Genomic DNA, 27972 nt, shown 5'->3' on the forward strand with positions numbered 1-27972 from the left:
CCTCGTCCGACCCAAGTTGCATTCGCCATAACGCCCGAATATAATTATGCCTGCCTGCCTGTCTTTCCCACAATGATAATCTTCAATTGATAATCCGTAATTCGACCTTTCAAGCAAACGAAACGGTCTTCTTTTTAGGCTTCAAAGGTTTCGTTCCAGCCAATGCTTCTCCCCTCACATTATCACCCTCATCGTCTCCTCCTCTATTTCTCTTTTTCCTCAAACCCTGCTTCATTTCACTTAATTTTTCCTTTTGTAGCTGCTGCTTTCTCTCATGCTCTGCCTTTCTCGCCTCTCGAATCTCTTCCATCTGTCGGGCTCTCATCATCTTACTCTCGATTTGGCCATCCTTGTCTGCGTTTACCATTGCGAGGATCGTCATCATGGATTCCTATTTGCGCAAGTGATTAGTCCAAGTTCCTCATCTAAACAACTGATCAACCCAATCTCTCAACTCCAATATCAAATTTCCCTTCTCATCCCACACACTCCAAGACAAAAAAAATCAAAGAGAAAAAACCCACCCTATCATCCACAAAAACCTTCCCCTTCTTCTTTCCCTTCGGCTTCTCTACTCCCACTGGTGTAATCATATTCAGCGCCGGGATACCCAATTCCTTCTCCGTATAAACTCTCCTCTTCTTTTTCAACGTCGCCAATTTACTTCCTTGCTTCTGTTGTTTTGGCGGGGCTCCCTTAGACTGTGTAGCCTTTTTGCCTTTCGATTTCGAGACTCCGTCGCTTTGAGCTCGAGAAACGGTTTTGCTGTTGCGGATTCCAGAGCCGTTTGCAGCATGCTTGGATGCATTTTTGTTTTTTACGGTACTGGTGCGGGAAGGCGCCATTGTGATGGTAGTTGGATTGAATGGTGTTGTGAAGAGGAATGTTTGGTGATAGGATTTGATATGCGATAAAAGATTTACTGATATGCGATGGTTTGATGGAAATTTACATTTTTTTGCCAAGAGAAGCGGCGAGCTAGCGGACGGGGTGGAGCAATTAATGGCCCCCCGCGAAACTTTAGAGGCACCCTTCGAGCCTACTAGACAATTATTTTGATGAATTGATGTTCAGAAGCCGTTTACTTTAGGAGTCTGGAGGTAAATCAGAAATGCAGGCACCCAGTATACGAAATACAAATATATATATATATGTTTTTTCTTCTAATGCTAGATTCGGATTTCTATAAATGGCTTGGTATATTTTTTAAACCCTCCTAGTTAACTTAGATTCTTCTAGCCATTCTTACAGCCATCCAATATCTGAGTTCAACATGTCCATTCTTGACAAGCCAAAATCCCACACTAAATATCTCTTTTGATATCATTACATTCTCCCCTCAAGTGCTCAAAGTACCCTTTGTACTTGGAACCTCACCCTCTCTGCCCGCTACTATCGAAGTAGCCTGTCTAACGGCCACAGCCAATGCCTTGAACGCACTCTCCGCTCTGTGGTGATCGTTATCACCCCTCAAACAATCCACATGTAATGTGATTCTTGCGCCCTGTGCAAAACTCTGCAGACAATGTGGGATCATTTCACAACTCAAATCTCCAATCTTCTCTCTCTTGAGTCCCAAATCTATCACACTGAATGGACGATTCGAAATATCGACCACGGCTCGCGAAAGTGCTTCATCGAGGGGACAGTATGCGGATCCAAAACGTGCGATGCCTACAGGGGTACCGAGGGCTTTTGCAAATGATGTGCCGAGTGCGATACAGACATCTTCAGCGGTATGGTGGTCATCGACTAAAATTTAAATTAGCATTTGCACAGCCAAAGACACATGGCGCAGTAGAACGAATGAGAAGACAAAAAAACATACTGTGTAAATCTCCTTTGCAGTTGATCGCTAAACTCCAACCAGCATGCTTTGCCAAAGCATGCAACATATGATCCAAAAATCCAATTCCAGTATGGATAGCAATGTGTTGTGATTTTGATACCTGGGAAGCATGTCCCTCTTCACCACTCAGCAATTTCTTATCGGTATCCGCTGGGAACTCTCCTCCATCGAGGTTGATTGCCAGTTGAATACTAGTCTCATTTGTATCGCGCGCAAGCGCCGTTGATCTAACTGGAGCCATTGTTGTGATTGAGATATTGAGTAAAATTTGTGATGAAGGGGCTATGTATTATATCACACTTCAACTACAAACTGATACTGACTCCAAAAAATTATATCGGTCGGACTATTGATCGGAATGAGCCGAGGCGGGACCATGAAATAATGACGTTCCAATCAAAGCCCACGGGATTTGAAATCCTATGATCATTCTGATTCAACCTCGTTTTGCAGGAAGATAAATGCAAACATAAGGTTCAAAATGCACCAAACTGGTGGATTAAGAAACGAAGAAGCAAATGCTGCCGCTTGGGAAGCTGGAAAGGGTGCTGCAGTTGGCGGTGCAAAGGTAATTGACTCTTCATGCGTTTTTGGTGACCAGCTTTTCAGGATGTTTGTTGATTGTGATGCTGTAGTGGGGCTTGTTTGCAGCTGCATTGGGAGGTGCTGGATATGCTCTTTCTCCGATATACAAAGGATTGACGATTCAATTCAAAGTGTGAGTCAGATTGCAGTATGTTGGGGAATAATTAACTAATAATCGTGTGGATAGATTTATCCAGATGGGCTTTATGGTTATGGGAGGTTCTCTTGAAGCGGATCGTCGCATCAGAGAATATGAAGCAAAAGTACGAATGGAGAAACGTATGATCAGGGATCGAGCAGTGTGGAATCAGTTTGAAGAAGAATACGAGCAATCAGCTTCAAAGCAAGATAAATCAGGGTAAAATTGTACTCATAAGGAGTTTCCAGGGGTCTTGTACATAACCAATATCATATACGCCAGCTGTATCACAAAGCTCCAAACTCCCCAGTAATGCTTTTTCTCATATTTCCCATTATTTAGCAACGAATTGTCTTGAATCCATATTCAACTTGCAAAGCCTTGCGATACAACCACTCAATTGAAGTAGCGTCTGAACTCCTTCCAGAATCTTCATATGCGTGAATCCAATTTCCTTGATGAACTCTAATTTCGAATGCTCACTCAAAGTATTGACCGTCTTCGTAACCCTGAACATAGTGCTGATGATATCGTGACTCGAGTATCCCAAGCCCCACAACTCGTTCAACGTCTCCAATGCAGAATCAATCTTGCCCTCGTAGCATGCCTTTATCATAGCTTGTACTTTGATGGGGTGAGGTGAATCCACAACCTTGAAGACGTTATCTCCGTTGACGAGTCCAAAGCCAGCAAAAGTCGACTGCAAATTATTGATAGCCTGGCGCATATCTCCCTCGGCGCTGAAAACCAATGCAGCCAATCCATCATCACTATATTCCACCTTTTCTGTCTCGATGATTTGTAACAATCGTTTGACCACTTGCTGATCTGTCAGTCTTGCATATCGTAAAATTGCGCATCTGGATTGTAAAGGCTCGATAATCTTATTCGATTGATTGCATGCAAAAGCAAATCGTGTAGTCGAACTGTATATCTCCATTGTACGACGTAAGGCTTGTTGAGCTCCAGATGTCATACTATCTGCTTCATCGAGAATAACGAGTTTATGTCGACCAGCTGGGAGTGTGACTTTCTTTTGCGCAAATCCCTTGATGCGGTTGCGCACAACATCGATACCTAGTTGTCTATGTATTAATACAACTGGCCTATGAATCCACTGAAGACGACATACCTCTTTCGTCACTGGCGTTCAATTCTAATACTGCTTCCTTGTATGAGTCTCCTAACAGTTGCCTTGCCAGACACAGCACACTCGTCGTCTTTCCAATACCTGGCATACCAGAAATGATGACATGAGGCATATTTCCGTCTTTCGCTATAATCTTTAGTCGTTCTATTGTCTCCGTATTTCCTACTACATCATCGAGGAACACCGGCCGATATTTCTCAACCCTGATTGCTTCTAATCAGCCTACTGTTCTTGCAGGAGAATCTAAACAACATACCAGGGCAATTCATAATTTGTAACTCCATTAGTGTTGGCTTTCAGAGCTTTCTTTGCAGCACTAGTAGAGGACTCTCCAACTTCTGGGGCTTTGCTGGTCGTCATGTTGAGATTTTTGCTAAATGTTGAGTGAGGTTGACGCGTCGAAACTGGAGAGACGCGATTTTCAATTTACACGACCGTGAATATCCATGCCACGTGATCAATTCATTACCACAACCACAACTTTTGAAGGAACGCGATTCTTAATACAAAAAATGTAGACAATCACGAGCTTGACTAAACAGATTACATGAGACCATGCAATAGAAATGTTGAGATCATGGATTATAATCGTGTCCAATCTGTTAAGCAGCATTAACCTTAACCTCATCCTTCAGGTGAGCCACTCATCACGTCCATGCTATCATCTTTTTCTTTTTCGGCCGTCTTTCACAATGAGATTTGCGCCTTCTTCTTGAATTCAAACTTAAAAGTTCGAATTCGTAGAACCATGCAATGTCCATAGTTGGAAGGTCATGCTGATATAGCACAAGCACATCCACCATAATCACTTCGAATTCTAAGTCCAACTACCTAGGTAGTGTTGCTATAGATATTCGGTAAGTGACCGGACGACCTTTGTGATCGGAGAACAATTGAACTCACACTTCTGGAGACTTTTCACCATGTGAAATTCATCTGTTCCATACATCATACTCTCAAGTTCTCTTCAGATAAGCATCTAGACTTCACCTGATCGCCATCCAATCACACAAGAATCTTTCTCTCCCAAAATGTTTTGTTGCACGTCTGGTGTAAATTCTAACTTTTGCAATTCTAACATGTTTATGAATTTGAAAACGGAGTTGTAATCAAGATGCCCTCTTTATAACGAATTCAAAATTCGGGGAATTGGAAAGGGAAAAGAGGTAGCTGCAAAACTTTGATTTTTGTTTGATTTGATGCTTTTTTGTTTACATATGGCTCGTCTGATCTTGCATCTCGGTATATCAAGGAGCGAGGTGGAAGGGTGAATTGATCAAAGTAAAAGCGAAGTGTTGCTCAATGGTGCTATGTTGGGCGGGCACTCAGACAGCAAATTAGTGCAGACACCATATCAGAAAACAGCCCCTCGGTGGTTACAGAGAGGTTCAAAAACGAATAGCTCCAAGGAAACAAACAATTTTTTTGTTGCTATTATTGCCCAATATCTATTTCCTTTGCTCATAGTAGCCATTGTAGCGAAACTCTATTTCAACTATATCCTGACGGCCTCCAGAGTCTTCACAGCCTTCCAATAGAAGTCTTTTTCCATGCCCACTTCACTGAATTCTCGATTAGGATACCTCTTTTCTACCATCTCACGAAAGTCCCCCCCGTTCGCTTGTGCGCCTGTCCAAAAATCTCTCATGATCATTCCCCCGCAAGCAAAACAACACGCATCTCTATATGCATCATCCATTTCTGGGGCTAGTTCTTTCTTGGCAACTTCCCATATTGTTTTCCACCATGAGCATGCTGGGCCAAGTTTGTTGCCGCGAGGTTTATGGGCAAAGACTTCCCAACGAGTCATAGCAACACGTTCGGAGGGGGGAGCAAGGGCGGAGTTGCTGATCAAAAATGGCGCGGACATTAATCATAAATGTCTCTTGCAAAATTTACCGCACAACAATTTTTTGGAGGCATCGACTCCTGATTCAGTTACGCCACTTCGTTGGGCGATAATTATGAGAAGCCGCAGCTTGTCAGAACTCTATTGGCACTTGGTGCAAAGTTTGTACGTGAAACTTTTTTTTATGCTGTCTATAGCGAAAATGGGCGAAGACATAAAGAGAGTAGAAGGTAATTTATTGCTAGAAACGCCTTGCATAAATCTAGAGATCTTGGAGATATTCTTTGCTAGAGCTAGGGTTCCAGGAATATCATCAGATTTCTCGCAGACGCCTTTGGGTTTTTTGATCTGCGAGTATGACGGGCCCCAACGAAGATTACGTTGAGGATTTTAATGCTGGGAGAAGATTAGAAAGGCCCTCTCGCTTTGTTTACAATTGCAGCCTGGAAGTGAGGATGCTGCATTGTATGAGGCTGCGAGATTTGGCCATGTTGATATTGTTCCATATTTTCTTAGGGAACTTGAAAGTAATGTTCGGAGTCAAAATAAAGGGCTTACTTATTTTCATACTGCTGTTTTGTATGGACATATTGAGATGGTTGAATTTTTACTCTCTGAGGGAGCAGAAGCACATATCCGAACGGATGAACGGCGATTGACTTGTTATCATTTATTGATGATGAGACCAGGAGACGAAGAAAATTTACGTCGAATACTAGAATTACTGTCTAGTTGCAAGCCGGCGATTGAAGTCGATGCCAAAGAAACGACAAGTTCTCTCACAGCACTCCACATGGCAGTCAGGAATAGAAATCTTTACGGTGTGAAATAGCTCTTGAAAATGGGTGCAGACAAGAAGATTCCAGTGACTGATCAGCTAGAACTTCTATCTACTGGCGTCAGAGGATATCTTGGCCAAGTGAAAGATGGCCCTCGACTATTCACAGACCAACTTACAACTCTGGGAGAAGCGGTTGCTCAATATATCCGAGATGGCTACTACAAACCTCAATACAATTTTGCTCTTCTCGATGCGTTCCTTGCGAAAGACGACGGATTACTCTCGTTGCAAGAAATACTAGTTGACAGGGGCTCCAGTATCAGTCTTCTTCGTCTTTTATCCATTATCCCTTTCCCTACTCCAGATCGAAGTGTTTACGTGTGGAGTAAATCTATCACAGACGATAGCCACGATGAAGACACCCCCATAATTTCTAATCTCGAATGCCCATCACTCCTACAAAAAGTATTAAATCGCACTCCAGTACCTCTTACCAACACTCATGATCTGCACGGTGAAACACCTCTTCATTACGCTTGTGCTGCATGCGAAATCCACGCTATAGAGGCCCTCCTATCTGCAGGTGCGGATCCTCATGCTCAAAACAATTTTGGTCTTCGTCCTATTGACGTTTTATGCTGGACTAGAATTTACTGCGGAGGCCAAAGTTTTCGGGTTAGATTTAAAACTGGGCAACAGGAGTATCCAAAATATAGGCAAAGGAAATGAAAGAAAATCAAACGAAAGAATCGGCTGTTCACAAGGGATATACATTAGGAATGAAGAGGGCATTTGACGTCTTTGAAAATAGGGGATGTGTTGTAGATGCGAGGCTAAAGAGCTTAGCTCCAGTGTGGGGAGTTCTGAGAGAGAGATACGCGTCGGAGGAGAGAGGGCTGGGATTGAAAAAGATGAATGATCCGAAGGAGGAAAATGGGGGTGAAAAGGATAAACAGCACGACAAGAATGACAATGTTGACGAGGAAGTAGACGTCGACAAACATATAAGTAGAATATTCTTAGAGTCATCTCGCTATTGAGAGTTTACCCTCAGGGCTTGGCCCTTGAGTCATCGTAAAATTCTCACTCAGAGAACTCGAAGCGGACTTCAAGTTCAAATTTGTGGGTAGCTATTGAACTACTTCTTCTTCGATTCATACAATCGCAACTGCACTTGAATTTGTTCAGGCAAATTCAAGTCGAAGATGAGATATGCAACAAAACTTTTAATACTCTCGGTTATCGAAATGTATGAGGTTTCTGAACAGTGAAGACTCAAAGTGAGTAACACATTCGTTGAATTGAACCTTTAGCAAATCGACGGTTGGAGCGGCCGTAGATTATCGAACATTTAGATATGAAATAGATCTTCTGGCTCCAAGACTGATATTTGAATTAATGGGCAATGATCATAATAGCGATTCTACTGTTAATTTCTTGAGATACTCAGTTGGCGTTGGAAGTCAAAGGATCTCAACAATAATCCCGTGACATGCACATCATGTACCCCGCTTATCGGACGGCAGCACTATTCAAACATGAAGTAGAGATATCATCATTATATGAACGATCTATATAACTACAAATCAATAGACACCGCTTCTACTAAAGATGGAACGTGATGATAATTCTCTGGGTGCGATTGCATCTCGAGGTATAGTTACCTCACAACAAGACATTACACATGATCGAGAATCATTTACTCTCGATACCACTTACCCCGATATCGATCCCCGACAAATAGAATCAAAGCATAAACGGGCATCTGTCCTGATCGGTTCCGCAATCTTACAATTACCCATATGGGGCGAGTCTCCATCTCCTTCTCCCCAGACCTTCAACTAACAACCCACAGGTTTCGCCATGAACTACGGAGTCCTCCAAGAATACTACTCTACAAACTGGACGCTCAAAGGAAACCTCGCCATAACCGGTATCATTGGTACCACCTCCAACGGCGTCATGTACCTCTCTATGCCTTTTCTTTTTCTACTCTTCACCAAGCGCTGGGCCCGCTATCGACAAACCGCTGCTCTAGCCGGCGCCCTCCTCGCATGTCTCAGCTTCGTGCTCTCAGCATGGAGTACACACGTCTGGCATTTGGCAGTCACCCAAGGCATCTTCTCTTCATTCGGCTGCGCTCTAATATACAGTCCCACCACCTTATCCCTCGGAGAATGGTATTCTACCAGCAACCGCGCCGTTGCATATGGCATCGTCCTATCCTGCAAAAACATCGTCGGTTCCGCATGTCCATTTCTCCTACGCGTATTACTCGATACCTATGGATTTCGCACTACGTTGCGCATCTGGGCTGCTCTCCTTATTGGAACAAGTATCCCCGCTATCTATCTAATTCCCACGCATCCCTCCAACATTTCCTCGCCGCATCAACGAACCCGGAAAATTCCCTGGGAATTTCTCCATCATCGAACCTTCTGGATCTACACCATCGCCATCATTCTTCAAAGCAGCGGCTACGGAATCCCGCAAACATATCTCAATACCTACGCTCACGACGTGACACTGCTTTCTCAAACCACCGCGACTCTCCTACTCACCCTCTTCAATATCCCCGGCGTGCTGTCCTCCTTTTTCTTCGGATACCTAAGCGATAATAAACGATTCCCCCTCTCCGCCACAACCGTAACATCCATCTCCGCGCTCGCATCCGCGCTCTCCGCATTCTTATTCTGGGGTTTGACGTCCCAAGGAAGTATGGCACTACTGGTTCTCTTTTCTCTAACCTTTGGTTTTTTCGCCGGCGGGTACAGTGCGACATGGGGCGGGATTCTGAAGGAAATGGAGCGAGAAGCCGCGGAGAGGAATGAACCGATCGATACCGGTGTGCTCTATGGGCTTTTGAATGGAGCGAGAGGAATTGGTTATGTGAGTGGTGGGTTAGCGGGCGTGCCATTGTTGAAAGCGGGAAGTGTAGGAGCAGGCTTGGGTCATTTTGGGTATGGGACGAGTTATGGGCCGCTGATTATTTTCACGGGGTTGTCGTCTGTGTTTGGGGGTTGGGGATTGTTGTGGAAATGGAAGAAGTGGTTTCATTTTTCGTAGAGAGTTGGAGTTGTACATTGGGTAGATGGCAGTTTGACGAGCTTAGGTCCTTGTATATAGTGTTGAGGCTTCTTCCGAAAGATAGGACGTGGCTTGAGATTAAAGCTATTTGGCAAAAAATGTACTACCAGGAAAATAGATATGGAAATATAGAAACAATATCTCTATTTCATCAATCAACCATCCGCGAAACTCTCCCCATAAACCACTACGAATTTATTCAGCCAACCCGTCAAAAAATCCACACTCATGGCCCTTCATCCTATCCCCAACGATCTCACGCATACACAACTTCCGAAATTACACCCGGAAAGCTCCCTCAATTCCCTCTAATGAGCGTATAGTATGAGTTTAAGAACACATCTCGTCCTCATACCAAACAAAGAGCTATTCAGATACTCCATTACCAACATCCCATCTAGATCTCTCACTCGAAAATCTCCACCTGAACTTTCAATGAGTATCCAATCACAATGCCAAAATCGTGTATGCACCCCAGTGAGCTTCGACTTCGATTCACCCTCCTTGAACTTCACCCCGGTGAACGCTGTCTCGATATATAGCTCACCTTATATCGACAAACACTGATATTACCCAGCTGTCAAATTCTTAGACCTACCCGCCTGCAACATCGGACGATAGTATTCATTCAGCAAAGTCAAGATACACGATTTATGTGTAAAAATATTCTCCGTTAATTCATTTCATCCATTAAAAACCCTTATACAATCTACCTCTTTCTCGTTTGTCTATCCCAGAAACCCCATCCCATAATTACAAATATCATATCGTCTTAACATAAACCCTAGCAATGCCATGCGAATCCCAATAAATATGCTCACACCGAACGATCCAACAATTCATATCTATCTTTCCCACTGACTCTTCTCCAAAGAGCCATTCCCCTCCTCGACGACTTGCCCGATCGCACCACCCACATATTCCACGCCAACCACAGAAATCCACCTACAACTCCCGCGATCGCGAAACCCGCGACGGTAAGCAAGAACCAATGTTTGCCCATCCAGAAAATCGTCTGTGCGTCTTTTCCATGCCAGCTATTGCCTTTGACGATGTTGAAGAAACTCCATGCGTGTTTGTTGTATTCGTCTGGCATAAGATTACGCACGCGGCCTGCTTCGTCGGTAACGGTTCGCATGTATTCAATCCAGAGGACTGAGAGGAAGAGCGGACCGGTGCTGTACATGACGGTGATGTATGGCATGCCCCAGTTTCTGTTATATGCTTGGAGAGATTCGATGACGCGGAGGAAGAAGGGATGTTGAGGGACGGATCCCATAGCATCGTTACTGATTCCGGTGGGGATTGTTCTGCGCAACCAGGCAGGATAGCTGAGGAGGGGATCAAGACGTCGTTTACAGCCGTCGTCGAGATCAATGTATATTCCACCGTAATGTGCTAATACGAAATAGCGGATAGAATCTGCGCGTTGGATTGGGAAGGGGTAGCTGTCGAATGTATCGAGGAACCAAGGATATTCCGTTGCAATGAAAGCTCTTGAGGCTTCATCTGTCCATAGCTGCAACAAATTAGCATCTCATTCCTGTTCTCTTTTCCCCGTCAACTAAAGTAAACATACCTTATATTCATAATCATCATGTAATTCAATACACGATTGTTGTCCCGCCTTCCATCGCTCAGGAATCGACTCGTTGATATATGTCTGATGAATGATTTTCGGAATAAGCTGTGTGCGATTCTCAATCAATTCGGAACCTGGAGCAGGTATTTCGGAGCGGTGAATAGCATCTGCAGCTCCATCTATGAAGAGTAGTGATATGAGGGTGCTGAAGGCATTTACAAGGAAACCAATTACTATAAAATTGATCACCAGGAATAGAAGAGTACCACGCCTCATGGTAAGGTTGGGCAAAGAATCGAGGATATTAAAAGCTTTTACCCCAAGGGCTTCAATTTTTCGATTATATTGTAGTTATATCGAGTGAGGGTTGCGATGAAGTTGTTCGATAAGGGGTCGTAGGTAAGGGTCTCGAGATAACGGAGGGGTCGATTAGAGAATTGTAGGTTACTCTGGGAGAGTAAGAATCGAGGAATTTCCAAAGTCAGCTACGGCATCTGTTAAAGGAGTGTTGGTAGGTAGGTAATATTGAAGTTGATCGTAGGATTTCCAAAGGACAGGACCAGACTGTTTTCAAAATTTATCAAGAAGATGTTTCTGGTTGAATAAATAGAAATTAATTAATAAATTTCACTAATGGTAAAAAGTAGACCTGGAAGTGAAAGGGGAAATTAATGCATCCACACGTGTATGCACAGAGATAGGGATAAGAAGTGATTTGGTGGGACAAAGAATTTCGTATTTCGTATTTTGTAGACAATCCTGTGACAGAAACCTCAAATTATACCAAGAAATCAAAGAAAATCCAATTAAAGTATAGTATTGAAAAGGGCTAGACGTATAAATGAAGTAGGTAGAATGTCAACAGTGAAGGTTCTACTGGAGTCCAGATTAGATGGGATTCGAACAAGTGAGAGATACAAAATTATAAGTTGAGCAACCAACGTGATTCAAAAATGATTTACTATTTCGCATGGAATGATCTATAACACTACCTAGGCCAACTTACGTTAGTCGGGGGGAGAGGGGGCATTGTTGAAGACCTATAATGTCTACCGACATAATACTGCTGCTAGCTCATTAGATACCTAGTATGCGTGTATCGGACTATTAACAAAAGCCGGTTTACACATGTCTGAACATTAGCTCTGTCTGCATACACGGAACGGACATATTTGAAGATTTCCATCCGATATCACAATCCCCCACACTCTTAATCTACAAAATCTAGAAACCCGCCACCCCTTTCCAAACGCTATACGCACATCTACCTCCGCCTCCGCTCACGCCACAATATCGAAATATCAGAAGACATCTTCACCCAAGACCCCAAGACCCAAGCCTTCAAGCCTCGAATTCTTATTTCAAGATCTTGATGTCATTATTCCAATCATTCTAATTGCTGATTTCCGTCTAAACATTCCATATACCAGTATTACTTATCATTTTCTTGATTCTCGTCAAGCAAAACATGGGTTGATGTTTCCCCAACAAATACTAACCTCAGCGTATATTCATTCCGTTTTAGATACAAGCATCAAAACATCTACATAGTTAGCAATTATGGGATCCCTACTCAGAGAAATAGAGACTCAAGATCACCTAAATCTGATCTTTAAGAATGCACGATGCAAGTTGCAAGTTTGAGAAGACATTACAGCGAGAACGTCTGTCTCGCAACTTGATGTAAGATACCAGTACAAGATCTAGTCTCAACACAACAAATATGAATTTTCTTTTCACACCCTAAACCTCCTTCTATATTCTTCCCTTATCCCCGCAAAATCCTGCGCAAGACACCGGTCCACTCAATACACTTACCTCCACCAGCTCGCGCGATGCTATTTTAGCCCCACTTCGCAAGACAATAATTCGTATACCATATCAGTTCAAAGACAATGCAATCGCTCTTCTGACCAGGCGATGGAGGCCGACGGTGCGAAAAAGCATTCATATATGCTACACGCTGTTGCAATTCTGCAAGTGCAGAGAGCGCTAGGTGTCTGGGTGAATAGGCTGTGCTCCAGATGGCTTGCGCTTCGGCGGCTTAAAATGAGTTTGATATGTCGACATGGCAAAGGAAGACGATGGAGCCTGCATGATTGGGATCAAGTGGAGCTATGCCGTTGTAGAGTTTGGCGGTTGTGGTTGGAGTGGAGAGGGATGCGCGAGTTGTCGGAAGCGGGAGAGGACGAGAAGGTTAGCACGGGAGAGATCTTCTCATAGCTAATTATCTGAATCTGGGGATGTAAAATCAGAGATAGGGTGCGGAAGTCCGACCTATTCGGTTAGTGAGGGGGGGGGAATGGATAGCTAAATTTCCAGCCTGTACCGCATAGCAGCGTGTCAATCAGTATGAAGATCCGTTCATCGAGGAGTATGCTGTGTGGTGCGAGGAATTCGATGTCCTGGCGATAGATTTGAAAATTTTGGGCAGTTGCACCTAGAACTCATCATGCTGCGCCAAGCCTACAGGGCCAGGGAACCAGAAAATCCTACACATAAGTATCAGACAGGAATATTACAGTAAGCAAGATAGAGTACTCACGAGGTAGTGAAGTCAAGCAATGGAAAAGATGGTGAATCGCAACATACTGACTGTCCTAGGCCAGGAAAACTGCGGGATTAGTGGAAGTTCTAGAGGCAGATGTAGATTAGTTAAATGGGGATGAAATCTCTTGCATATGCTGAAAAAGTCAAGGTGGATCAAAGAGTCTTTGCAACATTCCGCTTCACGTCCAAGATATAGTCAAATAGCCGACTGGGCAAAGGGGGACCCGTTAATACTATCAGCTACCAAATGGATTTGCAACCACGTTGAATCAAATATTCCCACAATCCTGAATTTCACAACATCATCCACAACAGAAGCTATGATCCTTCTACACCTCCTATGTAATTCAAATGCCATCAATTTATCAGCCCATCCCTCTCCCAATTAAAATTCACGAGTTTGGCACTCGGCATTCAAATTCCTCATACACTTCTCCTTATAGATATCAAATCACGTTGTATTATCCAAGCCAAAATTGAAAAATCACAACTGAAATTCGAATCAAACGCAGCTTCAGTCCCCTAACCCTCTTTAATCTTTGTTCGGCCGAGACAGTCTAGAGACTAAATAATGTCGCTCAATCTACTCAACAAGGGATCCCCTATCCTATCTCCCGTCCTATCATTGAGTCATTGTGGGAGAATGTTCTCTCAATGAGCTTGCAATAAATCACTCATCACTCACATCATAACTCTCTACCCTTCAATCTCAAACTCGCATCGCGGACTCAGTACCTAACATTGAGCTCCGTGACATTTACTGCGACAAAGGTGCCTTTTCAAGAGTGCGAAATCTGTAGTGTGCAAACATGGAAATATGTATGCACATACATTGTAAGTCGCACAAGCTAAGTACAAATAGTAAGCGTAAGATTACATGATTTTCCGGACTACTTACGCTTGCCAGTTCTAAGAAATGTAGAGTAAAGATTTTGATAACCTCACAGCATTGACAAGAGGTATTTATTCACAGCATTCAATGAATTCACAATCCTATCTCTACGTCATACTCAAACCCGGCATACTCCCGGGCATAGAATATTCATCTCTCCCCCTACTTTTCCTCCTAAACCTCAAACCATTCTCACTCCCCTCATCCGGCACATCCAAACTAACCCCCAACCTACTTCTCCCCACTCTAACCCCCGTTTCAGCCTCAACCTCCTTCCTAGCCTCCTCCCTCAAATCCCTCTCCACATCTCTACTCCTCGCCCTCCCAATACCCCCCGCATCAGACCCCGTATCCAAATCCTCTCCCCCCTCGTATTCTTCTTCCTCGGCCACATGCTCGGAAGTTCAATTTGTTGAAAACGCGGTTCTACACAGCGCTCGTCAAACCAAGTATGTAACCTCGCCTCAATCAACTGCGCAATTTTCGGCACATCTTGCAATCTCGATCGACTTCCCACCAAGCTACGTATCGAAAGATCCAATCGATAATCATCCAGGAAACAGAACGCCAGCGTCGTAGGACTCCCATTCAACGGACTTCCCGGGACAAACGAAATAGACAAAGTCCCACTAAACCTCACGACCGAAACCGCCAACGCCACCGGCAACACCGCAACCAGCGGTTTTGGATAATTCAGCAGCAACTTCGTTTCCACCGCCAACGTGATAAAATCACTCAAATCTACATCCATCCTAGCCTGTAACCTGCCATGCTCTCTCCCCGCAGCCCCTCCTTCCCTCCCCAACGTCATCCCATCCTCATCCACCGGAATAACCCTGCAGTTACTGAAAATCGGAAAATCCTCTCCCAGACTCAATTCCGTGACTTTGATCTCATCCAGGAAATCAGGGCGACTCCCCCCATTCAAAGCCTTCGTTAGACTAGTGAGAATCGCATCATCATGCTGAGCATCCGCGCGAAATTGTGCAATCGTCTGTGCGATCAATACGTTGAACCAATCTAAACTTTCCGGTTGATGACTATCCACATTGTAGTATGTTTTACTCAGAATAGCATTGGTAGTCAACGGCGCTGGGTTCCTCAGAACGCTAGAGCGTTTGCGATTGAGAGGTTGGGAAGCATGGCGTGGTGTTGAGCTGCGGAGAGTGAGGAGAGATCTTTTGTGTGCGAGGGTTCTAGAACGGCGCTCTGTAGCTCGGAGAGCAGCGGATACATCTGGAGAGGGAGGATCGCCAAAGATGAAGAATTTGATGAAAGCTCCGATGAGGATGACGATCGAAAGCTGGCCTAATAGTAGTCCTTGGGTAAATGAGAGTCTGCGAATATATATTAGTGTAAATCCATTCGAATTGACGTCCTCAGGAAAGTAGCAAGGGAAGAAGAACGAACGAGGATTCAGCCTTGTCCGGAATGGGAGCCGGGATTGTCATCTTAGTTATGCGATTGAAGTGCGAACTTCATGTGAATAAGATGTGGAATAGAGGAAGAAACAAAGAAAGAATCATGAAGCTCTAATGATTGACATATTATAACCAGAAGCTTTGCTATCTACTTGTACTCCGGTGACATATGAGGTAGCTAGCTTAAAATACTGCCGTAGCTCAAATGCGGGATGTGTTTGTATTTGGTTTTCTCCATTTCGGAAGCGACGTCATTCAGCCCTATCAATTGATACTACCAAAAAAAGTCCAAACCAAAGTCATGAAAGATCTTGTACAATTGACATCAGATATCGGCATTGATTGTATTGTCGATTTATCTGTGATTAAGTAATTGATTGTACGCTACCAGACTAGATGCCGTCAATTCTGCCATTACTTGCTGAAGGATTCCTTTTCACCATGATTTCTATTTGATATATACAATCCATTCAGAGGTTTCCTTGTCTCTTTAGAGACCGAAGAGTGTATACAACCCCCCAAAAGTCATATCATTGTCACACACACGACTTAAGTATATTAACATACTTTTAAGATTCCTAAAACACTACGAATTTCTATTATCCATTGCTCATGAACGCATTGTGTCCCATACATACGCCATGACTCAGAAAATCTCAGACCCTAGAAGTTATGCATAAGGTTGAAAGGTGTGTAAAAGAAGACCGGCTTGTCAAGAATCTCTGAAAATTCTTTCCATCTAACGTACGTCAAACAATAAAAAGTGTATAATACAAATATATATCTCCAAGCTCCGCCCCCATTTCCCTCGATTCAGATGTGAAGATTGGCTACAGAGAGCCGTCTTGTCGAGGCCGTCAGTCATTTTCTAGATCGTGCTTCATATTCTAGATTAAAAGCATTCAAAATGAAGTACTATTGATGGGTTATATTGCTAACCCATTTGATTAAGAGTGCCAGCACATGTTTATGCCTTTGCAGCATCGCGATTGCTCTGGGAGCTGGCGCTCATGACTGGTTGTGTTGTGGGAAGGATGTTTCCCTTGGATTGGTTTTGTCTAACCTTTGCCCAGGCATAAACGATACCACTGACGAAACCGATGAAGATGGCAGATACACTTCCGAATGTAACAGGGGCTGCGAAGAAAACGAGACCACTGACAGCGATTGGCAACTTGTTGAGAGCACCAACCATCGAGTAGGTTGTGGAGGAAGTGACACGGATACACCAAGCAGAGCAGTATGAGATGAAGATAGTAGCAAGACCAGAGTAGACCATGCCGAGAATGAGGTTGTTTCGGGTCTCGAGTGGGAAGTTCTTGCTGAGGTTCTCGGATGACCAGTTTTCGAAAATGAACGAGCAAACGAAGAGGACAGGGATGGTGAGGAGATTGTTGTAGAACATAGCTAGAACAAAATTAGAATTGAAGAGGAAGTTGCAATTGCATGGAAAAACTTACTGTCCCAATCCTTGAAGTTCATCTTCTTGATAACCTTACGCATAGACAAAACGTATGCTGCAGTGCAGAAAACGTTCATACCCATCCACGCATATCCAGCATTCAATGTGGAGAGAGCAGCAGCAGCCTCTGCGGATTGTGCAGCACCACCTCCATACAAAGCGTGTTGAATATCAGCCCAAGCAGCAACGACGGAACTGAGAACCATAAGACCGAATGAGAAGAGAGCTGAAGGAGTGACGCTTCCTCCAAACCACAAAACCTCACCATATGCGATCACAATGATTGTCAAGTTCTTGAAGATTGTGTAAACGGGAACGGAGAGGAATTGAAGAGCTTTTGTACTGGTGTAGATCATGCCGACGAGAAGAAGTGAGATAGGAAACCCTAATCTATGTTAGCCACCAAATTCGCTCCGTCAGGAATACAGATACTGACATGTTTTCGCCTTCTTGGTGTCGAATGGTGCAAGATTTGTGATCAATCCCGCTTGCTTGCAGATGATAATCGCAATGATACATACAACAGACTGCTGGCGTTAGTCAAGATCAAGCAGAACAATGGCATTCAACGCATACCTGAATAGCGAGATAGAAGAAGTTCAAATTCCAGTTTGAACCCGAGACGCAGTACTTATTGGTCACGGTCATAGAAATCGATGCCAAACAGTAGGCAAGAATGGAGATTCCTGGACTATTCGTAACATTGGAGAGGTCAAAGGCAGAATTTCCTCTTTTGGCTGCTACCCCTGGCTTGGCCAGAAAAGGATCGCGTTGAGATGGAGATGAACGCCCATTGAAATTGCGCATCTCGAGATCTTCGTTCTTCTTGTCATCCATGATTGCGATTGTTCTCAGTGAAAGAAATGGAATTTCTTATCGTGGTTCTGATGGTAGAGATGCGCAAAAAGAGAGGTAAGAATTTAGGGATTCGTAATCGGTCGGAGCTTCGTTAATAGATGCCCGTTAGATAATGTCTAGTTGTCGAAATGAAGAGACTAAAGATTAAAAGAGGATTCTGCAAATGAACTCCAAATGTCCTCGATCAGGTACGAGTAAGGAATACCTAATGAGATGAAAAGAAAGAAAGAAAGTGTTGAATATGGAGTTTAGAAAATTATGGTAGAGAGGACAGCCAGACCGAATCTTTAATCGTTTTAGTACAGGGGGCTTAAGATTGGGTGTAAGAAATTCTGTGTGGGGGATAAAAATAGTTCAGCAGCAATACGAATCAACTCGCCAGTCAGTTTTGACAAGAATCCACCCTTTGGTACGTGATCTACCAAAAAGGGGACCAACCAGGTGAAAATTCTGGAGAAGAGGCTCAATACGTTTTCGTAGTCACTCACAAGATTTCCATCTCAGAAATTCAAAGGGAAGTCGAAGCCAGGGGTAAAAGCAAGGACCTTTCGATTCTTGCAGTCACTTAAACGAGACCTTACTTGCGTACCCGTGGATTTGGATACAATTAAATTCACTACGTGAACAGAACAATTTCTAGCAAGAAGTCACACTTCTGGTCATAAGCTATTTCGTTGCATACAAGCGTTTGCAACAAGCGTGTCCCGGTGTAGGCAGGCAGTCCAACACAACGTTTTACCAGACCTCTTGAATCTGTTTCTTGATCATCATGTCGAATACACTTGATCCTCTCGTCGCAAAGGTGCTTGATCACGCCGATTCCGATGACGAAGATGCTGTGAGTGTTTAATTTCATTGTGTTCATTCCACTTGTCTATCGACGAAGTTGTCACTTAGCTCTCAAATTTAAGCCAAGAATTCAGTACATGATTTGAGTATCTAGAGGACAAGTCTCTCTTTTACTTAATCTCATGCTGGAAATGTCGAGTCATCTATCTATCTACCTAGCAGCCATGCCCTCGAATACAAAACCACACATGCCTTCACGTTCTCAAATATACATCCCTCCATCCATCTCTCCCCTCTCCCCAAGCTCTCCCCCTCACTCTTCTAACACCCTCTCAGCTCATCGCTTCCCTCGAAGAAGACCCCGCCGTCGACGCCTTCCGCGAACAACGCCTCCAACAACTGCACAGCGAATTCACGCGAGCCAAATCCCAAAAAACCCAAGGCTTCGGCTCCTACACCGAAATCAAAGAAGAAAAAGCACTCATGGACCTCACCGCCTCCGTCAAATACGCCGTGGTCCATTTTTCCAAAGATGATTTCGCCCGTTGTGGTGTGATGGATACTCATCTTTCCGTACGTCTCTCTTCCCTCTTCTCCCAATTTCCATAAACTTTATCACGAGAGCTAAAAACAAAAATTCAAACAAAATAGACACTAGCACCCAAACATCTCGACACCCGATTCCTCAAGATCGATGTCGAAAACGCACCATTCCTCGTCACGAAATTAAATGTGAAAATCCTACCATGTGTTCTAGTATTCATAGACGGTCGATCCGTCGACCGAATAGTTGGATTCGAAGGCTTGGGATACACGCCCGACACATTTACCACGAAAGATTTGGAAGCAAGACTCCTAGCCTCAGGCGTTATAAAACGTCAAACCACGGCCGGAACACTGTATCTTGATAAGAAAGCCAAGAGGCAGGAAGAGGAAGATGATGATGATGACTGGGATGATTGAGGACGAGGAATAGCTGTGAAAATGTTATTTGAGCAAGTGAATGCAAGTACTTCGTACATATTTTTCTCAATCGAAGCTAGATATCATGAAAGGATGTTCCCTCCTCATGCTGAATTGCATCTCCGAAGCCCCACGACGATAGATCTTCGTTGGATCATAAGAATGATCATATGAATCAAAGAAAATCATGAGGGATCTGAAAGCAAAGCTCGGAGGCCAATTTCGCTTGATATACAATATTTATGCTAGGAGAAACATTCTTCTGGCTTATACCTAGAAGTATTCAATCACAAATTTCAGGGAACACCGGATGCAAATTTTATTTCCCCCGCTTCCATCTCCATAATCAATGAGTTTTGCATGATAAGTTTAATCAACGAAACAATCGTATATCATTAGAGTAGGTAGCTCACAGCTACATTAAAACTTGACCAAAGCAAATTCGCTTGCAGACAATACCCATAAGTACTTCCACCAGAAGTACGCACCCACTACCAGGAGAGAATAATATGTGATGGTCCAGAGAATATTCAACTCCCCATTATTCTCCATGACGTCTTCACTCTTCTTGCTAGCTCCCACATCCGGACCAATAATAGTTTCTCCATCCACCAAACTACTAATCTTTCCCCAAAATCGTGGGAACCCCATCCAGTTACAAAAGGCATGCACACATATCACCGCCAACAAGCTCCCAGTTCGGAGATACAGAAATGTAGCGTAGCCTCCAAATAACGTCGTGTAGGAGAACTGTAGTAGGGAGCGAAGAATAGCTCCTACCATTGGGCCATGCGGATGTGTAATTCTATATTCGTAGAAGTGATGCACATGGGCTAGTCCGAAGACGACGGGGGTAAGGAATATAATTGTAGTATTGGAGGTCTTGGAGAGGAGGAGGAGGGGTACGGAGGCAGATCTGAAGAGTACCTCTTCTGTTACGGGACCCTTGAATAACTATCAGTTATATGCCACAACGAGAGAACATCTAGTAAAACTCACAGCAACAATATTCCTATAAGGAATCCAACCCTTCAAAGCTCCCAGTCCCCTCAAACGAATCCAATCGCGCCATTGTCCCTGCGCAATCCCTTCTTCAAACAGAGGTCCCGCAAACAGTATAGCAGTCAAACCTACACATTTGACCGTCTCGAGAAATCCAATGGGAAAATAGCCCATCAAATGGAGGGATTTCACTGCATCTCCATTCTTTACCGAAGACAAAATTCCAAATGTGCCAATACATACAACGACACAAGAGAGAGTGACCGAACGAATTCGTCCGCGGATAACCGTCGGTGCATCGCGAGAGAGCTGGGGTGAAGGACGGGTAGTCGAAGAGAGATAGAAGGGGATTACGTAGATGAGTGTATAGAGTACCTGGAATTGTGAGTGTTTGGACTAGATGCTTGGAATAATAGGCAAGGAGGTGTCATACCAACAGAGAAACCGCCGTGGTGGTACTAAATGGGGGAACTTCTTCCTCTGGAATGGAGCTTTGGTTAGCTGGGTTGTCCATGATTGATAATCTGCGTGCATGATCTTGCAGATGGATGCGAAAGGGTTCAAGGAAATACCAACCCTTTTCACCAGTATAAAGTGCCTTCAAGCGACTATATATCCCAGTGGGTGCCATGGATGCGGAGAGTATTCGAGTGGTGCAGGTATATATGTACCGGTATATTAAAGCACCCAGAATATCTTCATCCGATCTTCTGGATCCTCAGTAGATCAATAAGCGCAAGGATTATGTACCAAGATGAAGATCTAGAGAGATGAAAGGTATGCGAGTCTTGCGAATGGAATGCAAGTCTGTGAGTTGGTTACAAATTCGAAAGCCTTGTGGCTCGCTCGGCATTGTAGAGATGGGAATATATGATGATGCGAGGAAATGTTGGATTGTGGAGTAGAATCAGTCGATGGACAGACAGGGGCTGAGAGCATAACTTTGACAATCATTATGTGTTGAATGAATGGAATATGAAGTGAAGCGTTAACAAGGGAATCTTACTTTCACATTGTTCCATTTTAGTCAGATCTTACAATTGTTCTATTTATTCATCCAAAGTTTATTTTTCATACCATCTCTTATGAATATGAAATATTGTTTTTACTACAGAGGAATTTAATCTTTCATTGATCATATGGGAAATTTCGTGTTTCATGCTTCCATAATTATCTTATCGATAGTAACTATCATTATTATCACACAGGACAGGACTTTTCGCAATCTATCGTCAATCAATTGAGCGATGCAGTTCTGATATGAAAATTACCCAAATTTATGGCGACGGGACAGGCTTAGCTAACCTTTGCTCTAGATTCTCCGCGGTGCGATAGAGGCGCATAACTACCAGGTAGTCTGGACAAATTACGTGTTGCAAGGGATGTGTAGGAGTTGGAAGTGGAAGGTTCAGTCTTCGAGGGAAGAAACGTACCGGCGATCTACAGAATAAGGAGGAACAAGGACAAGTCCTGTAAAACACCGGACTCACATGCTAGGAGTATTCTCCGTGGAGAGAGCGTTATGTGATTATCAAAATTACAGAGAGGAGGGAGGACTTTGTCCCGCAGCTTCCTGTGTCGCGTTCGAAGCGTGATAGAATCGTGTTGGGTTATTTATTTTTAGGCATTTAGAGTTTTAGGGAGTCTCTGGATCTATCAACCTATCAATCCATCAAGCCATCAATCATGTATGGTATACAGATGACAGACGTGAACTCAATTGATGACAGAACTTTACCTACCTCGAGAGTCGAGTCTACCACACAAAAAGTTAAGAGGGAAACCTTATGCACACCATTTGTTTACTGAAGAGCTTTTTGCTTGTCTCGAGGTTGTCTAGACGGCCAAGCGAGACTCAGTCCAAGCTTCATCAATGCTTGCTTGCTTGGAAACGGAAATGATTCAAATGAGATGGTGAGCTTCCGGATCCACTATCGAGAATCATCGATGCTCCAACCCTGGTCAGAGATGGAGAAGATGTTTTCCTGGAGGTTGGATCTGCTGCTTTGTTTCTTCCATGAAAAACCCGTTTTGCATGACGATGAGTAGCGCGAGCTTAATGAGAAGCATGAAAGATTTCAGATGAACGAATAAACTCTGGAACTATTGGAAGGAATGGAAGATGATTGAAAGTTATCGATTACCCCTTTCCATAGCCACGCGCGCGTCCAATTGCAACGCGCTTTCTCGATTGATCTTGTCTCATATACGACCGCACAACTTCTTGCATCAGACTCATCATACGTTTGGAATGCCTCTGTGTACATCGTGTGTGTCCCGTCTCCGTGTGGACTATGTACGATTTACTATGTACGCCGCATGTACTCTCGTACTTGCTCCCTCCAAAGGTAAAACGATGTAGAAACCCGTTCCCCCTGTCGCGTGCAGATAATTCTGGACAATCTCCCCATCCATTAGACGCGCCATCAGCCACCTTACCTTGAACGGCATGGCTTATGCAAATTTCTGCAGTGGTATGCAGTCAACGGTTCCTTTTGCATGGCATTAAATTAGAGCCTTTCCAGCCTGTCGAATCGTTTCCCTTCATTTTGGGGGCACCGACAGTAGTCTTTACATGTTCGCTGCACAGTGCATACCTCCTGCGTGCATTGAGATTTGCACTTGCGTCTAATGTCTAATTCAGGATACATTTTGATCGGAGTATAGGACCAAGGGATCCTCTTTTGACCAGAGGATTTGTCTATGATTGACTGATTAGATGTGTGGAACTCTCCCATTCGGCCTCTTTGGCTTCACTCTGCTATTTGTGGCTGCCACGCTGTCTATCTGTTCATCTTATTTTCCTCATCTAATCCCACTACTTGGTGGCTACTAACAGCTAGATGGACGGATAATACCTAGGAATCGCTTGTCGGAAGAGCTTCTCCAAGGACACAAGGTATAATATTACGGATTGACGGTACGCTAAAATTCTAGACATGGGCCTTGGAATTGGAGACCTACCATATCTTTCCAAGGTTTAGACAAAATCCTTACATTATCCTCCGTAGTCAGCGGTGAAAAAGCTGGCTACCTAGGTATGGCTGTCGAATATGAAATTTTATGTACCGTCGCGATGAGTTGTACATTTGGTATAGACCTCTGATATCCTCTCGTTTCCCCCTCTTGCTCTTGATCTCTTTCTCGACCCTTTTCCATCTATCTTTGTCTTTGCGTTTTGCTCCGGGATCAATCAATTGACTCCTTACACTCTTTTTCTATATACTTAGCCTTAATACCGGGACCATTCTCGCCTTTTGATTTCTCACTCATTACCACACATACAGTGCGACGACGATACAATAAAGTTAATCCTATTATTTCTACTCTTTTCGAAACCAATCGCTGCGCAATACAATCAACTACGAACGATAGACATATATTAAACATTCATTCAGAAGGAAACAAACACGAAAGATTCAAATACGGGACGAACTACCAACTCACTACTGTCGCAGACATAGCACTCATTACAATACTAGCAAACACGTTGCGATTGCGATTAAGCATCAACTTCAAGGGAGGTCTCAAGAAGGAAACAAGGAGAATACGAACAAAACTCTTAACACCAAACAAAAAAAAGAAAGGCATTTACGAAGGCATTTAAGAATTTATTTGGGCGCATGGAGACACAATATGCGTCTGATTTAGAAGAATTTAGTTCGGGATGTCAAACTCTCCTTCAAGAAGGCCTTTGCATACAAGGTACGCGCAAACTTACTACCGTCATCCTATCTAGATTCTTAATAGTTTCCCTCACCTTAATTGGTTTTCCTCGCTCACTATCGCAAAAGATCAGATTCAGAGACGAATCGCTCAGCAGCGGTCCGATTGGTTCCGCCCGAACCCCCTCAACTTTTAAGACAATTGGAGGATGATGAAGGAGAACAAGCGAATGATTATTATCATGAGAATGATTTCAATAATAAGAATGATGATGATGATGATGACAAAATTTATTCACGATCTCCTCTTCCCACCCAGTCAGCTCATATTCTTTCTCCTGGTCATTCTATTGGCAAAGGTCAATATTTCTATGGTAGGCAAGGTTCCAGCCCCGATTCAGCCGAGTTTCACCAGATGCCCAAAACGCAACCACTGCCAGCCACTCCTAGAGGCACGTCCACCGCAACGCATAACACGCCTCAAATTACTACTCCTGCGACACGCTCCTCAACGAGGCCCAGACCCCAGTCAAGAAAGCGACTTGTTGTCAAGGTTGGGGACGGAAAGACATTTTCCCTCGTACCCCAAGATGAACTACTACCCAACGACGACGGTACCTCACAGTCATTATCCACTAAAACATCATCATCCTCTGTACAAGATTTGGATCATTCTATCACCTCATGCACCAATACCGACTCCACATACACAGCCGCACCTAGTGAGGCAACACCTAGGAAGTCAATATCTGCAGATCATATAAGCTGTTCATCCTCGGAGTTCTCGATTGTGGGTGGTGTTCGAAAAGTTCCCAAAACACCAGAAAAGGGAAAAGGTCCAGCGTTCGATTATCCTCTTCCTCCTTTGCCAGAAACTTCAGACGGACCAGAGCCCCGCTTCCACGATCTTTCCACCAAACCATCATTCATTTCAACAGCCTCAACTGCAAGCGAGGGCACTAATTGGAAAGTTTACAGTCATATTCCAGAATCGCCGACTTACGAATCTGTCTTTACTGCAACTCCCACCCAACCTAATTTTGAAGTTCTCGACGGTCAATCCGTGCTTGAACAGTCCACTCCTTCAACAACTATCTATCATCCGCGCGAAGCGTCAATTCAAGAGTCATTTCAAGAGTCATTTCAGGATTCAATTCAAGAGTCAGTTCAAGAGTCAGTTCAAGAGTCAATTCCAGAATCAGTTCAGGAATCAGTTCAAGAATCGATCCCGGAATCAAATCAAGAATCTACAGGGACTGTAATTCACCGACCCCAAACATCTCAAACTTCGTCTGCGAGCACCTCGGATAATTCTAATTACCAAATTCACGAAGAATCTGTCTCTGGCTCAGTCATCTATAGGCCACAGCATCGACCCCAGTTATCTACCAGCACTTCCGGCTATTCGACTTCGAACTATCCCAACTCGAACTATCAAATACATGAGCCGGACACTCCAACTTCAGTAGTCTTCAGACCTCAACATAGACCTCAGTTATCTACAAGCACAACTGGTGATAATACTAATTACGAAATTCATCGTGGCCGTACCCGAGAACGCTCTGAATCAATTGCCGATTCCTTTCTTGCAGCATCATTTTCTAGTGGCTCCAATTACCGCGTACATCAACACTCTGATATAGATTCAAATTCATCAGTTGTCCACAGAACTCGAGCTCGAGCAGCAACTACTTCTTCTAGCGAACACGAAAATTACGTATTCCACGAGGACCTATCCAGATCTATATCTCTTTCGAGTGGTCAGGGCCCAGCACCTAAGTATTCCCAAGAATCTCTTCGCATTCCTGCCCTCAGAACAAAAAAGAGATCGAACGATAATTTCGGCTACTACAAGTCAAGATCGCGAGAGACATTAAAATCGAGATCAAATCACTCGCTACGAAGTGCAGCACACAGTCGAGCTAATTCACTAGCGTCGTTATCAACAATTCACACACAACCCGACGCACAACGAGCAATCGTGGCGAGCGGATCATTAGTTAATTTATCCGCTCACGCTCAACTCCAAAAGCCAAAAGGATTGAGTTCATGGGCAGAGTTGCCAAGCCCCACGAGTCCCCATATGATCGAGACTCCGCATCAATGGAGCTCACAGCTATCGACTGTGCTCTCCGTATCCGAGGGAACCGGCACCGAACGCGGTTCGCAAGCTTGGTCCGACAGCATGGGAAGAAGGAGTGTATTCGGTCTACCCAGTCGCGGCAGTCGCAATGTTCTCAGTATCAGTTCGTCGCACGGAATCGAAGATGCCTTATCAAGATCGAGAAGCGAATCTGTGGACCCTCCACGTCCGGCTTGGACACGCACTGGTCGAGGTCTCAGCATCTCGTCTATTCCTGTTATAGGTGATCAAGATGAATATGGTGACGGAATCACCGCTATGCAAGATCTGCGCACTCGTCCATCCAGAAATAGATTATCCGGCATGTTCAATGCTGGAGCATCTGATACTTCCCGTACACACACCATGCGCTCCTCAATAAGCACCCGCTCTAACAGTTTCCTCGCAAACTCAATCCCAACGTGGGCAAAACTCTACTATGGAAGTGGAGAGCGTCGCTATCTAGGCTACAGACCCGAGAGCTCTAACGGCGGAACCCCAAGTCGCAACGGTTCATTCAGTTATGGAAGTGGTTCCCCCAATACAGAAAACTTCCCAGATGAATTGTATAGTCCCCGTCGTCGTCCACGAGAAGGCCATCCACATATGCGAGGCTTCTCCCAACAATCTATGGAAATCACCCCTGTACCCAGCGCAGCCCAAGGCAATGGCGCTCTCAGAACCTGGTCTCTTATTTCCAGCGTCTGGTCTCCACATCTCCGTACCGATCGTCGGGCTGCTCGTCAATCTGTCTGGGAACCTCCGCAAATCAACTTCTCAACCGAGGGCGGTTTTTTCGGCCGTCGTAACATCCAAGTCGTTCTCTTCATTACCGGATTTCTCCTCCCTTTTACCTGGATGATCGCCGCTTTTCTCCCTCTTCCCACAAAGCCCGTCCAAGAGATGCGCGAACGCGAAGATAGTACCGGACACCTCACACAAGCGCGGGATGTAGAAAGCCGCGGCAACAATGATTATGTCAAGGAATTTGGCCCGTTGGATGAGGCACGGTATGAGAGTGCGAGATGGTGGAGGAATCTGAATCGTTGGATGAGTGTGGTGGGATTATTGATTATTGCTGCTATTGTAAGTTTGACACGTCTATTTTTAATTTGGTGAATAGAAGGCTAATATATATCAGATCATCCTCGCTGTCATTGGTACCCGAGAGGGATGGTAATTCCATCCTAATTCGCAGCTTAATCATATTCACCTCCTCACTTCAT

At 44.1% G+C, this 27972-nt stretch overlaps 14 protein-coding genes across 14 annotated transcripts; 5 read left to right on the forward strand and 9 right to left on the reverse strand.

Annotated features, from left to right (window-relative positions):
• Positions 1 to 109: 109 nt before the first annotated feature.
• Positions 110 to 845, reverse strand: Bfra_006633 (putative 60s ribosomal subunit assembly export protein loc1 protein; the record flags this gene model as incomplete). Its single annotated transcript, XM_037337002.1, has 2 exons — positions 110 to 391; positions 525 to 845. The coding sequence occupies 2 exons, from the start codon at positions 843 to 845 to the stop codon at positions 110 to 112; spliced, it is 603 nt and encodes a 200-aa protein (XP_037198368.1).
• Positions 846 to 1339: 494 nt separating this feature from the next.
• On the reverse strand, positions 1340 to 2090 carry Bfra_006634 (putative imidazoleglycerol-phosphate dehydratase protein; the record flags this gene model as incomplete). The annotated part of the gene is made up of 2 exons (XM_037337003.1): positions 1340 to 1752; positions 1829 to 2090. 2 exons carry the CDS (start codon positions 2088 to 2090, stop codon positions 1340 to 1342), a joined length of 675 nt encoding a protein of 224 aa, XP_037198369.1.
• Positions 2091 to 2330: 240 nt separating this feature from the next.
• Positions 2331 to 2796, forward strand: Bfra_006635 (putative imidazoleglycerol-phosphate dehydratase protein; the record flags this gene model as incomplete). The annotated part of the gene is made up of 3 exons (XM_037337004.1): positions 2331 to 2417; positions 2485 to 2567; positions 2622 to 2796. The coding sequence occupies 3 exons, from the start codon at positions 2331 to 2333 to the stop codon at positions 2794 to 2796; spliced, it is 345 nt and encodes a 114-aa protein (XP_037198370.1).
• A 111-nt stretch (positions 2797 to 2907) lies between these two features.
• On the reverse strand, positions 2908 to 4083 carry Bfra_006636 (putative replication factor c subunit 4 protein; the record flags this gene model as incomplete). The annotated part of the gene is made up of 3 exons (XM_037337005.1): positions 2908 to 3650; positions 3706 to 3926; positions 3980 to 4083. The coding sequence occupies 3 exons, from the start codon at positions 4081 to 4083 to the stop codon at positions 2908 to 2910; spliced, it is 1068 nt and encodes a 355-aa protein (XP_037198371.1).
• Positions 4084 to 5218: 1135 nt separating this feature from the next.
• Bfra_006637 (uncharacterized protein) lies at positions 5219 to 5593 on the reverse strand (the record flags this gene model as incomplete). Its single annotated transcript, XM_037337006.1, has 1 exon — positions 5219 to 5593. One exon carries the CDS (start codon positions 5591 to 5593, stop codon positions 5219 to 5221), a length of 375 nt encoding a protein of 124 aa, XP_037198372.1.
• A 181-nt stretch (positions 5594 to 5774) lies between these two features.
• On the forward strand, positions 5775 to 6404 carry Bfra_006638oa (putative nacht and ankyrin domain protein; the record flags this gene model as incomplete). Its single annotated transcript, XM_037337007.1, has 2 exons — positions 5775 to 5926; positions 5984 to 6404. The coding sequence occupies 2 exons, from the start codon at positions 5775 to 5777 to the stop codon at positions 6402 to 6404; spliced, it is 573 nt and encodes a 190-aa protein (XP_037198373.1).
• A 9-nt stretch (positions 6405 to 6413) lies between these two features.
• On the forward strand, positions 6414 to 9419 carry Bfra_006639 (putative mfs monocarboxylate transporter protein; the record flags this gene model as incomplete). Its single annotated transcript, XM_037337008.1, has 3 exons — positions 6414 to 7028; positions 7070 to 7361; positions 8209 to 9419. 3 exons carry the CDS (start codon positions 6414 to 6416, stop codon positions 9417 to 9419), a joined length of 2118 nt encoding a protein of 705 aa, XP_037198374.1.
• Positions 9420 to 10257: 838 nt separating this feature from the next.
• On the reverse strand, positions 10258 to 11298 carry Bfra_006640 (putative mipc synthase subunit protein; the record flags this gene model as incomplete). Its single annotated transcript, XM_037337009.1, has 2 exons — positions 10258 to 10959; positions 11020 to 11298. 2 exons carry the CDS (start codon positions 11296 to 11298, stop codon positions 10258 to 10260), a joined length of 981 nt encoding a protein of 326 aa, XP_037198375.1.
• A 3273-nt stretch (positions 11299 to 14571) lies between these two features.
• Bfra_006641 (putative mitochondrial outer membrane protein mmm1 protein) lies at positions 14572 to 15915 on the reverse strand (the record flags this gene model as incomplete). The annotated part of the gene is made up of 3 exons (XM_037337010.1): positions 14572 to 14859; positions 14895 to 15801; positions 15875 to 15915. 3 exons carry the CDS (start codon positions 15913 to 15915, stop codon positions 14572 to 14574), a joined length of 1236 nt encoding a protein of 411 aa, XP_037198376.1.
• Positions 15916 to 16852: 937 nt separating this feature from the next.
• Positions 16853 to 18184, reverse strand: Bfra_006642 (putative gdp-mannose transporter protein; the record flags this gene model as incomplete). Its single annotated transcript, XM_037337011.1, has 4 exons — positions 16853 to 17292; positions 17346 to 17732; positions 17784 to 17874; positions 17924 to 18184. 4 exons carry the CDS (start codon positions 18182 to 18184, stop codon positions 16853 to 16855), a joined length of 1179 nt encoding a protein of 392 aa, XP_037198377.1.
• Positions 18185 to 18974: 790 nt separating this feature from the next.
• Positions 18975 to 19957, forward strand: Bfra_006643 (putative gtpase inhibitor protein; the record flags this gene model as incomplete). The annotated part of the gene is made up of 3 exons (XM_037337012.1): positions 18975 to 19043; positions 19331 to 19567; positions 19646 to 19957. 3 exons carry the CDS (start codon positions 18975 to 18977, stop codon positions 19955 to 19957), a joined length of 618 nt encoding a protein of 205 aa, XP_037198378.1.
• A 420-nt stretch (positions 19958 to 20377) lies between these two features.
• On the reverse strand, positions 20378 to 21590 carry Bfra_006644 (putative prenyl proteinase rce1 protein; the record flags this gene model as incomplete). The annotated part of the gene is made up of 3 exons (XM_037337013.1): positions 20378 to 20902; positions 20957 to 21334; positions 21393 to 21590. The coding sequence occupies 3 exons, from the start codon at positions 21588 to 21590 to the stop codon at positions 20378 to 20380; spliced, it is 1101 nt and encodes a 366-aa protein (XP_037198379.1).
• Positions 21591 to 22829: 1239 nt separating this feature from the next.
• Bfra_006645 (uncharacterized protein) lies at positions 22830 to 23410 on the reverse strand (the record flags this gene model as incomplete). The annotated part of the gene is made up of 3 exons (XM_037337014.1): positions 22830 to 23014; positions 23204 to 23251; positions 23293 to 23410. 3 exons carry the CDS (start codon positions 23408 to 23410, stop codon positions 22830 to 22832), a joined length of 351 nt encoding a protein of 116 aa, XP_037198380.1.
• A 1172-nt stretch (positions 23411 to 24582) lies between these two features.
• Bfra_006646 (putative serine-rich protein) lies at positions 24583 to 27926 on the forward strand (the record flags this gene model as incomplete). Its single annotated transcript, XM_037337015.1, has 3 exons — positions 24583 to 24664; positions 24759 to 27832; positions 27888 to 27926. The coding sequence occupies 3 exons, from the start codon at positions 24583 to 24585 to the stop codon at positions 27924 to 27926; spliced, it is 3195 nt and encodes a 1064-aa protein (XP_037198381.1).
• Positions 27927 to 27972: the final 46 nt, after the last annotated feature.

The sequence above is a fragment of the Botrytis fragariae genome, assembly GCF_013461495.1.
Source record: "Botrytis fragariae strain BVB16 chromosome Unknown tig00000000, whole genome shotgun sequence".
Taxonomy (NCBI): domain Eukaryota; kingdom Fungi; phylum Ascomycota; class Leotiomycetes; order Helotiales; family Sclerotiniaceae; genus Botrytis; species Botrytis fragariae.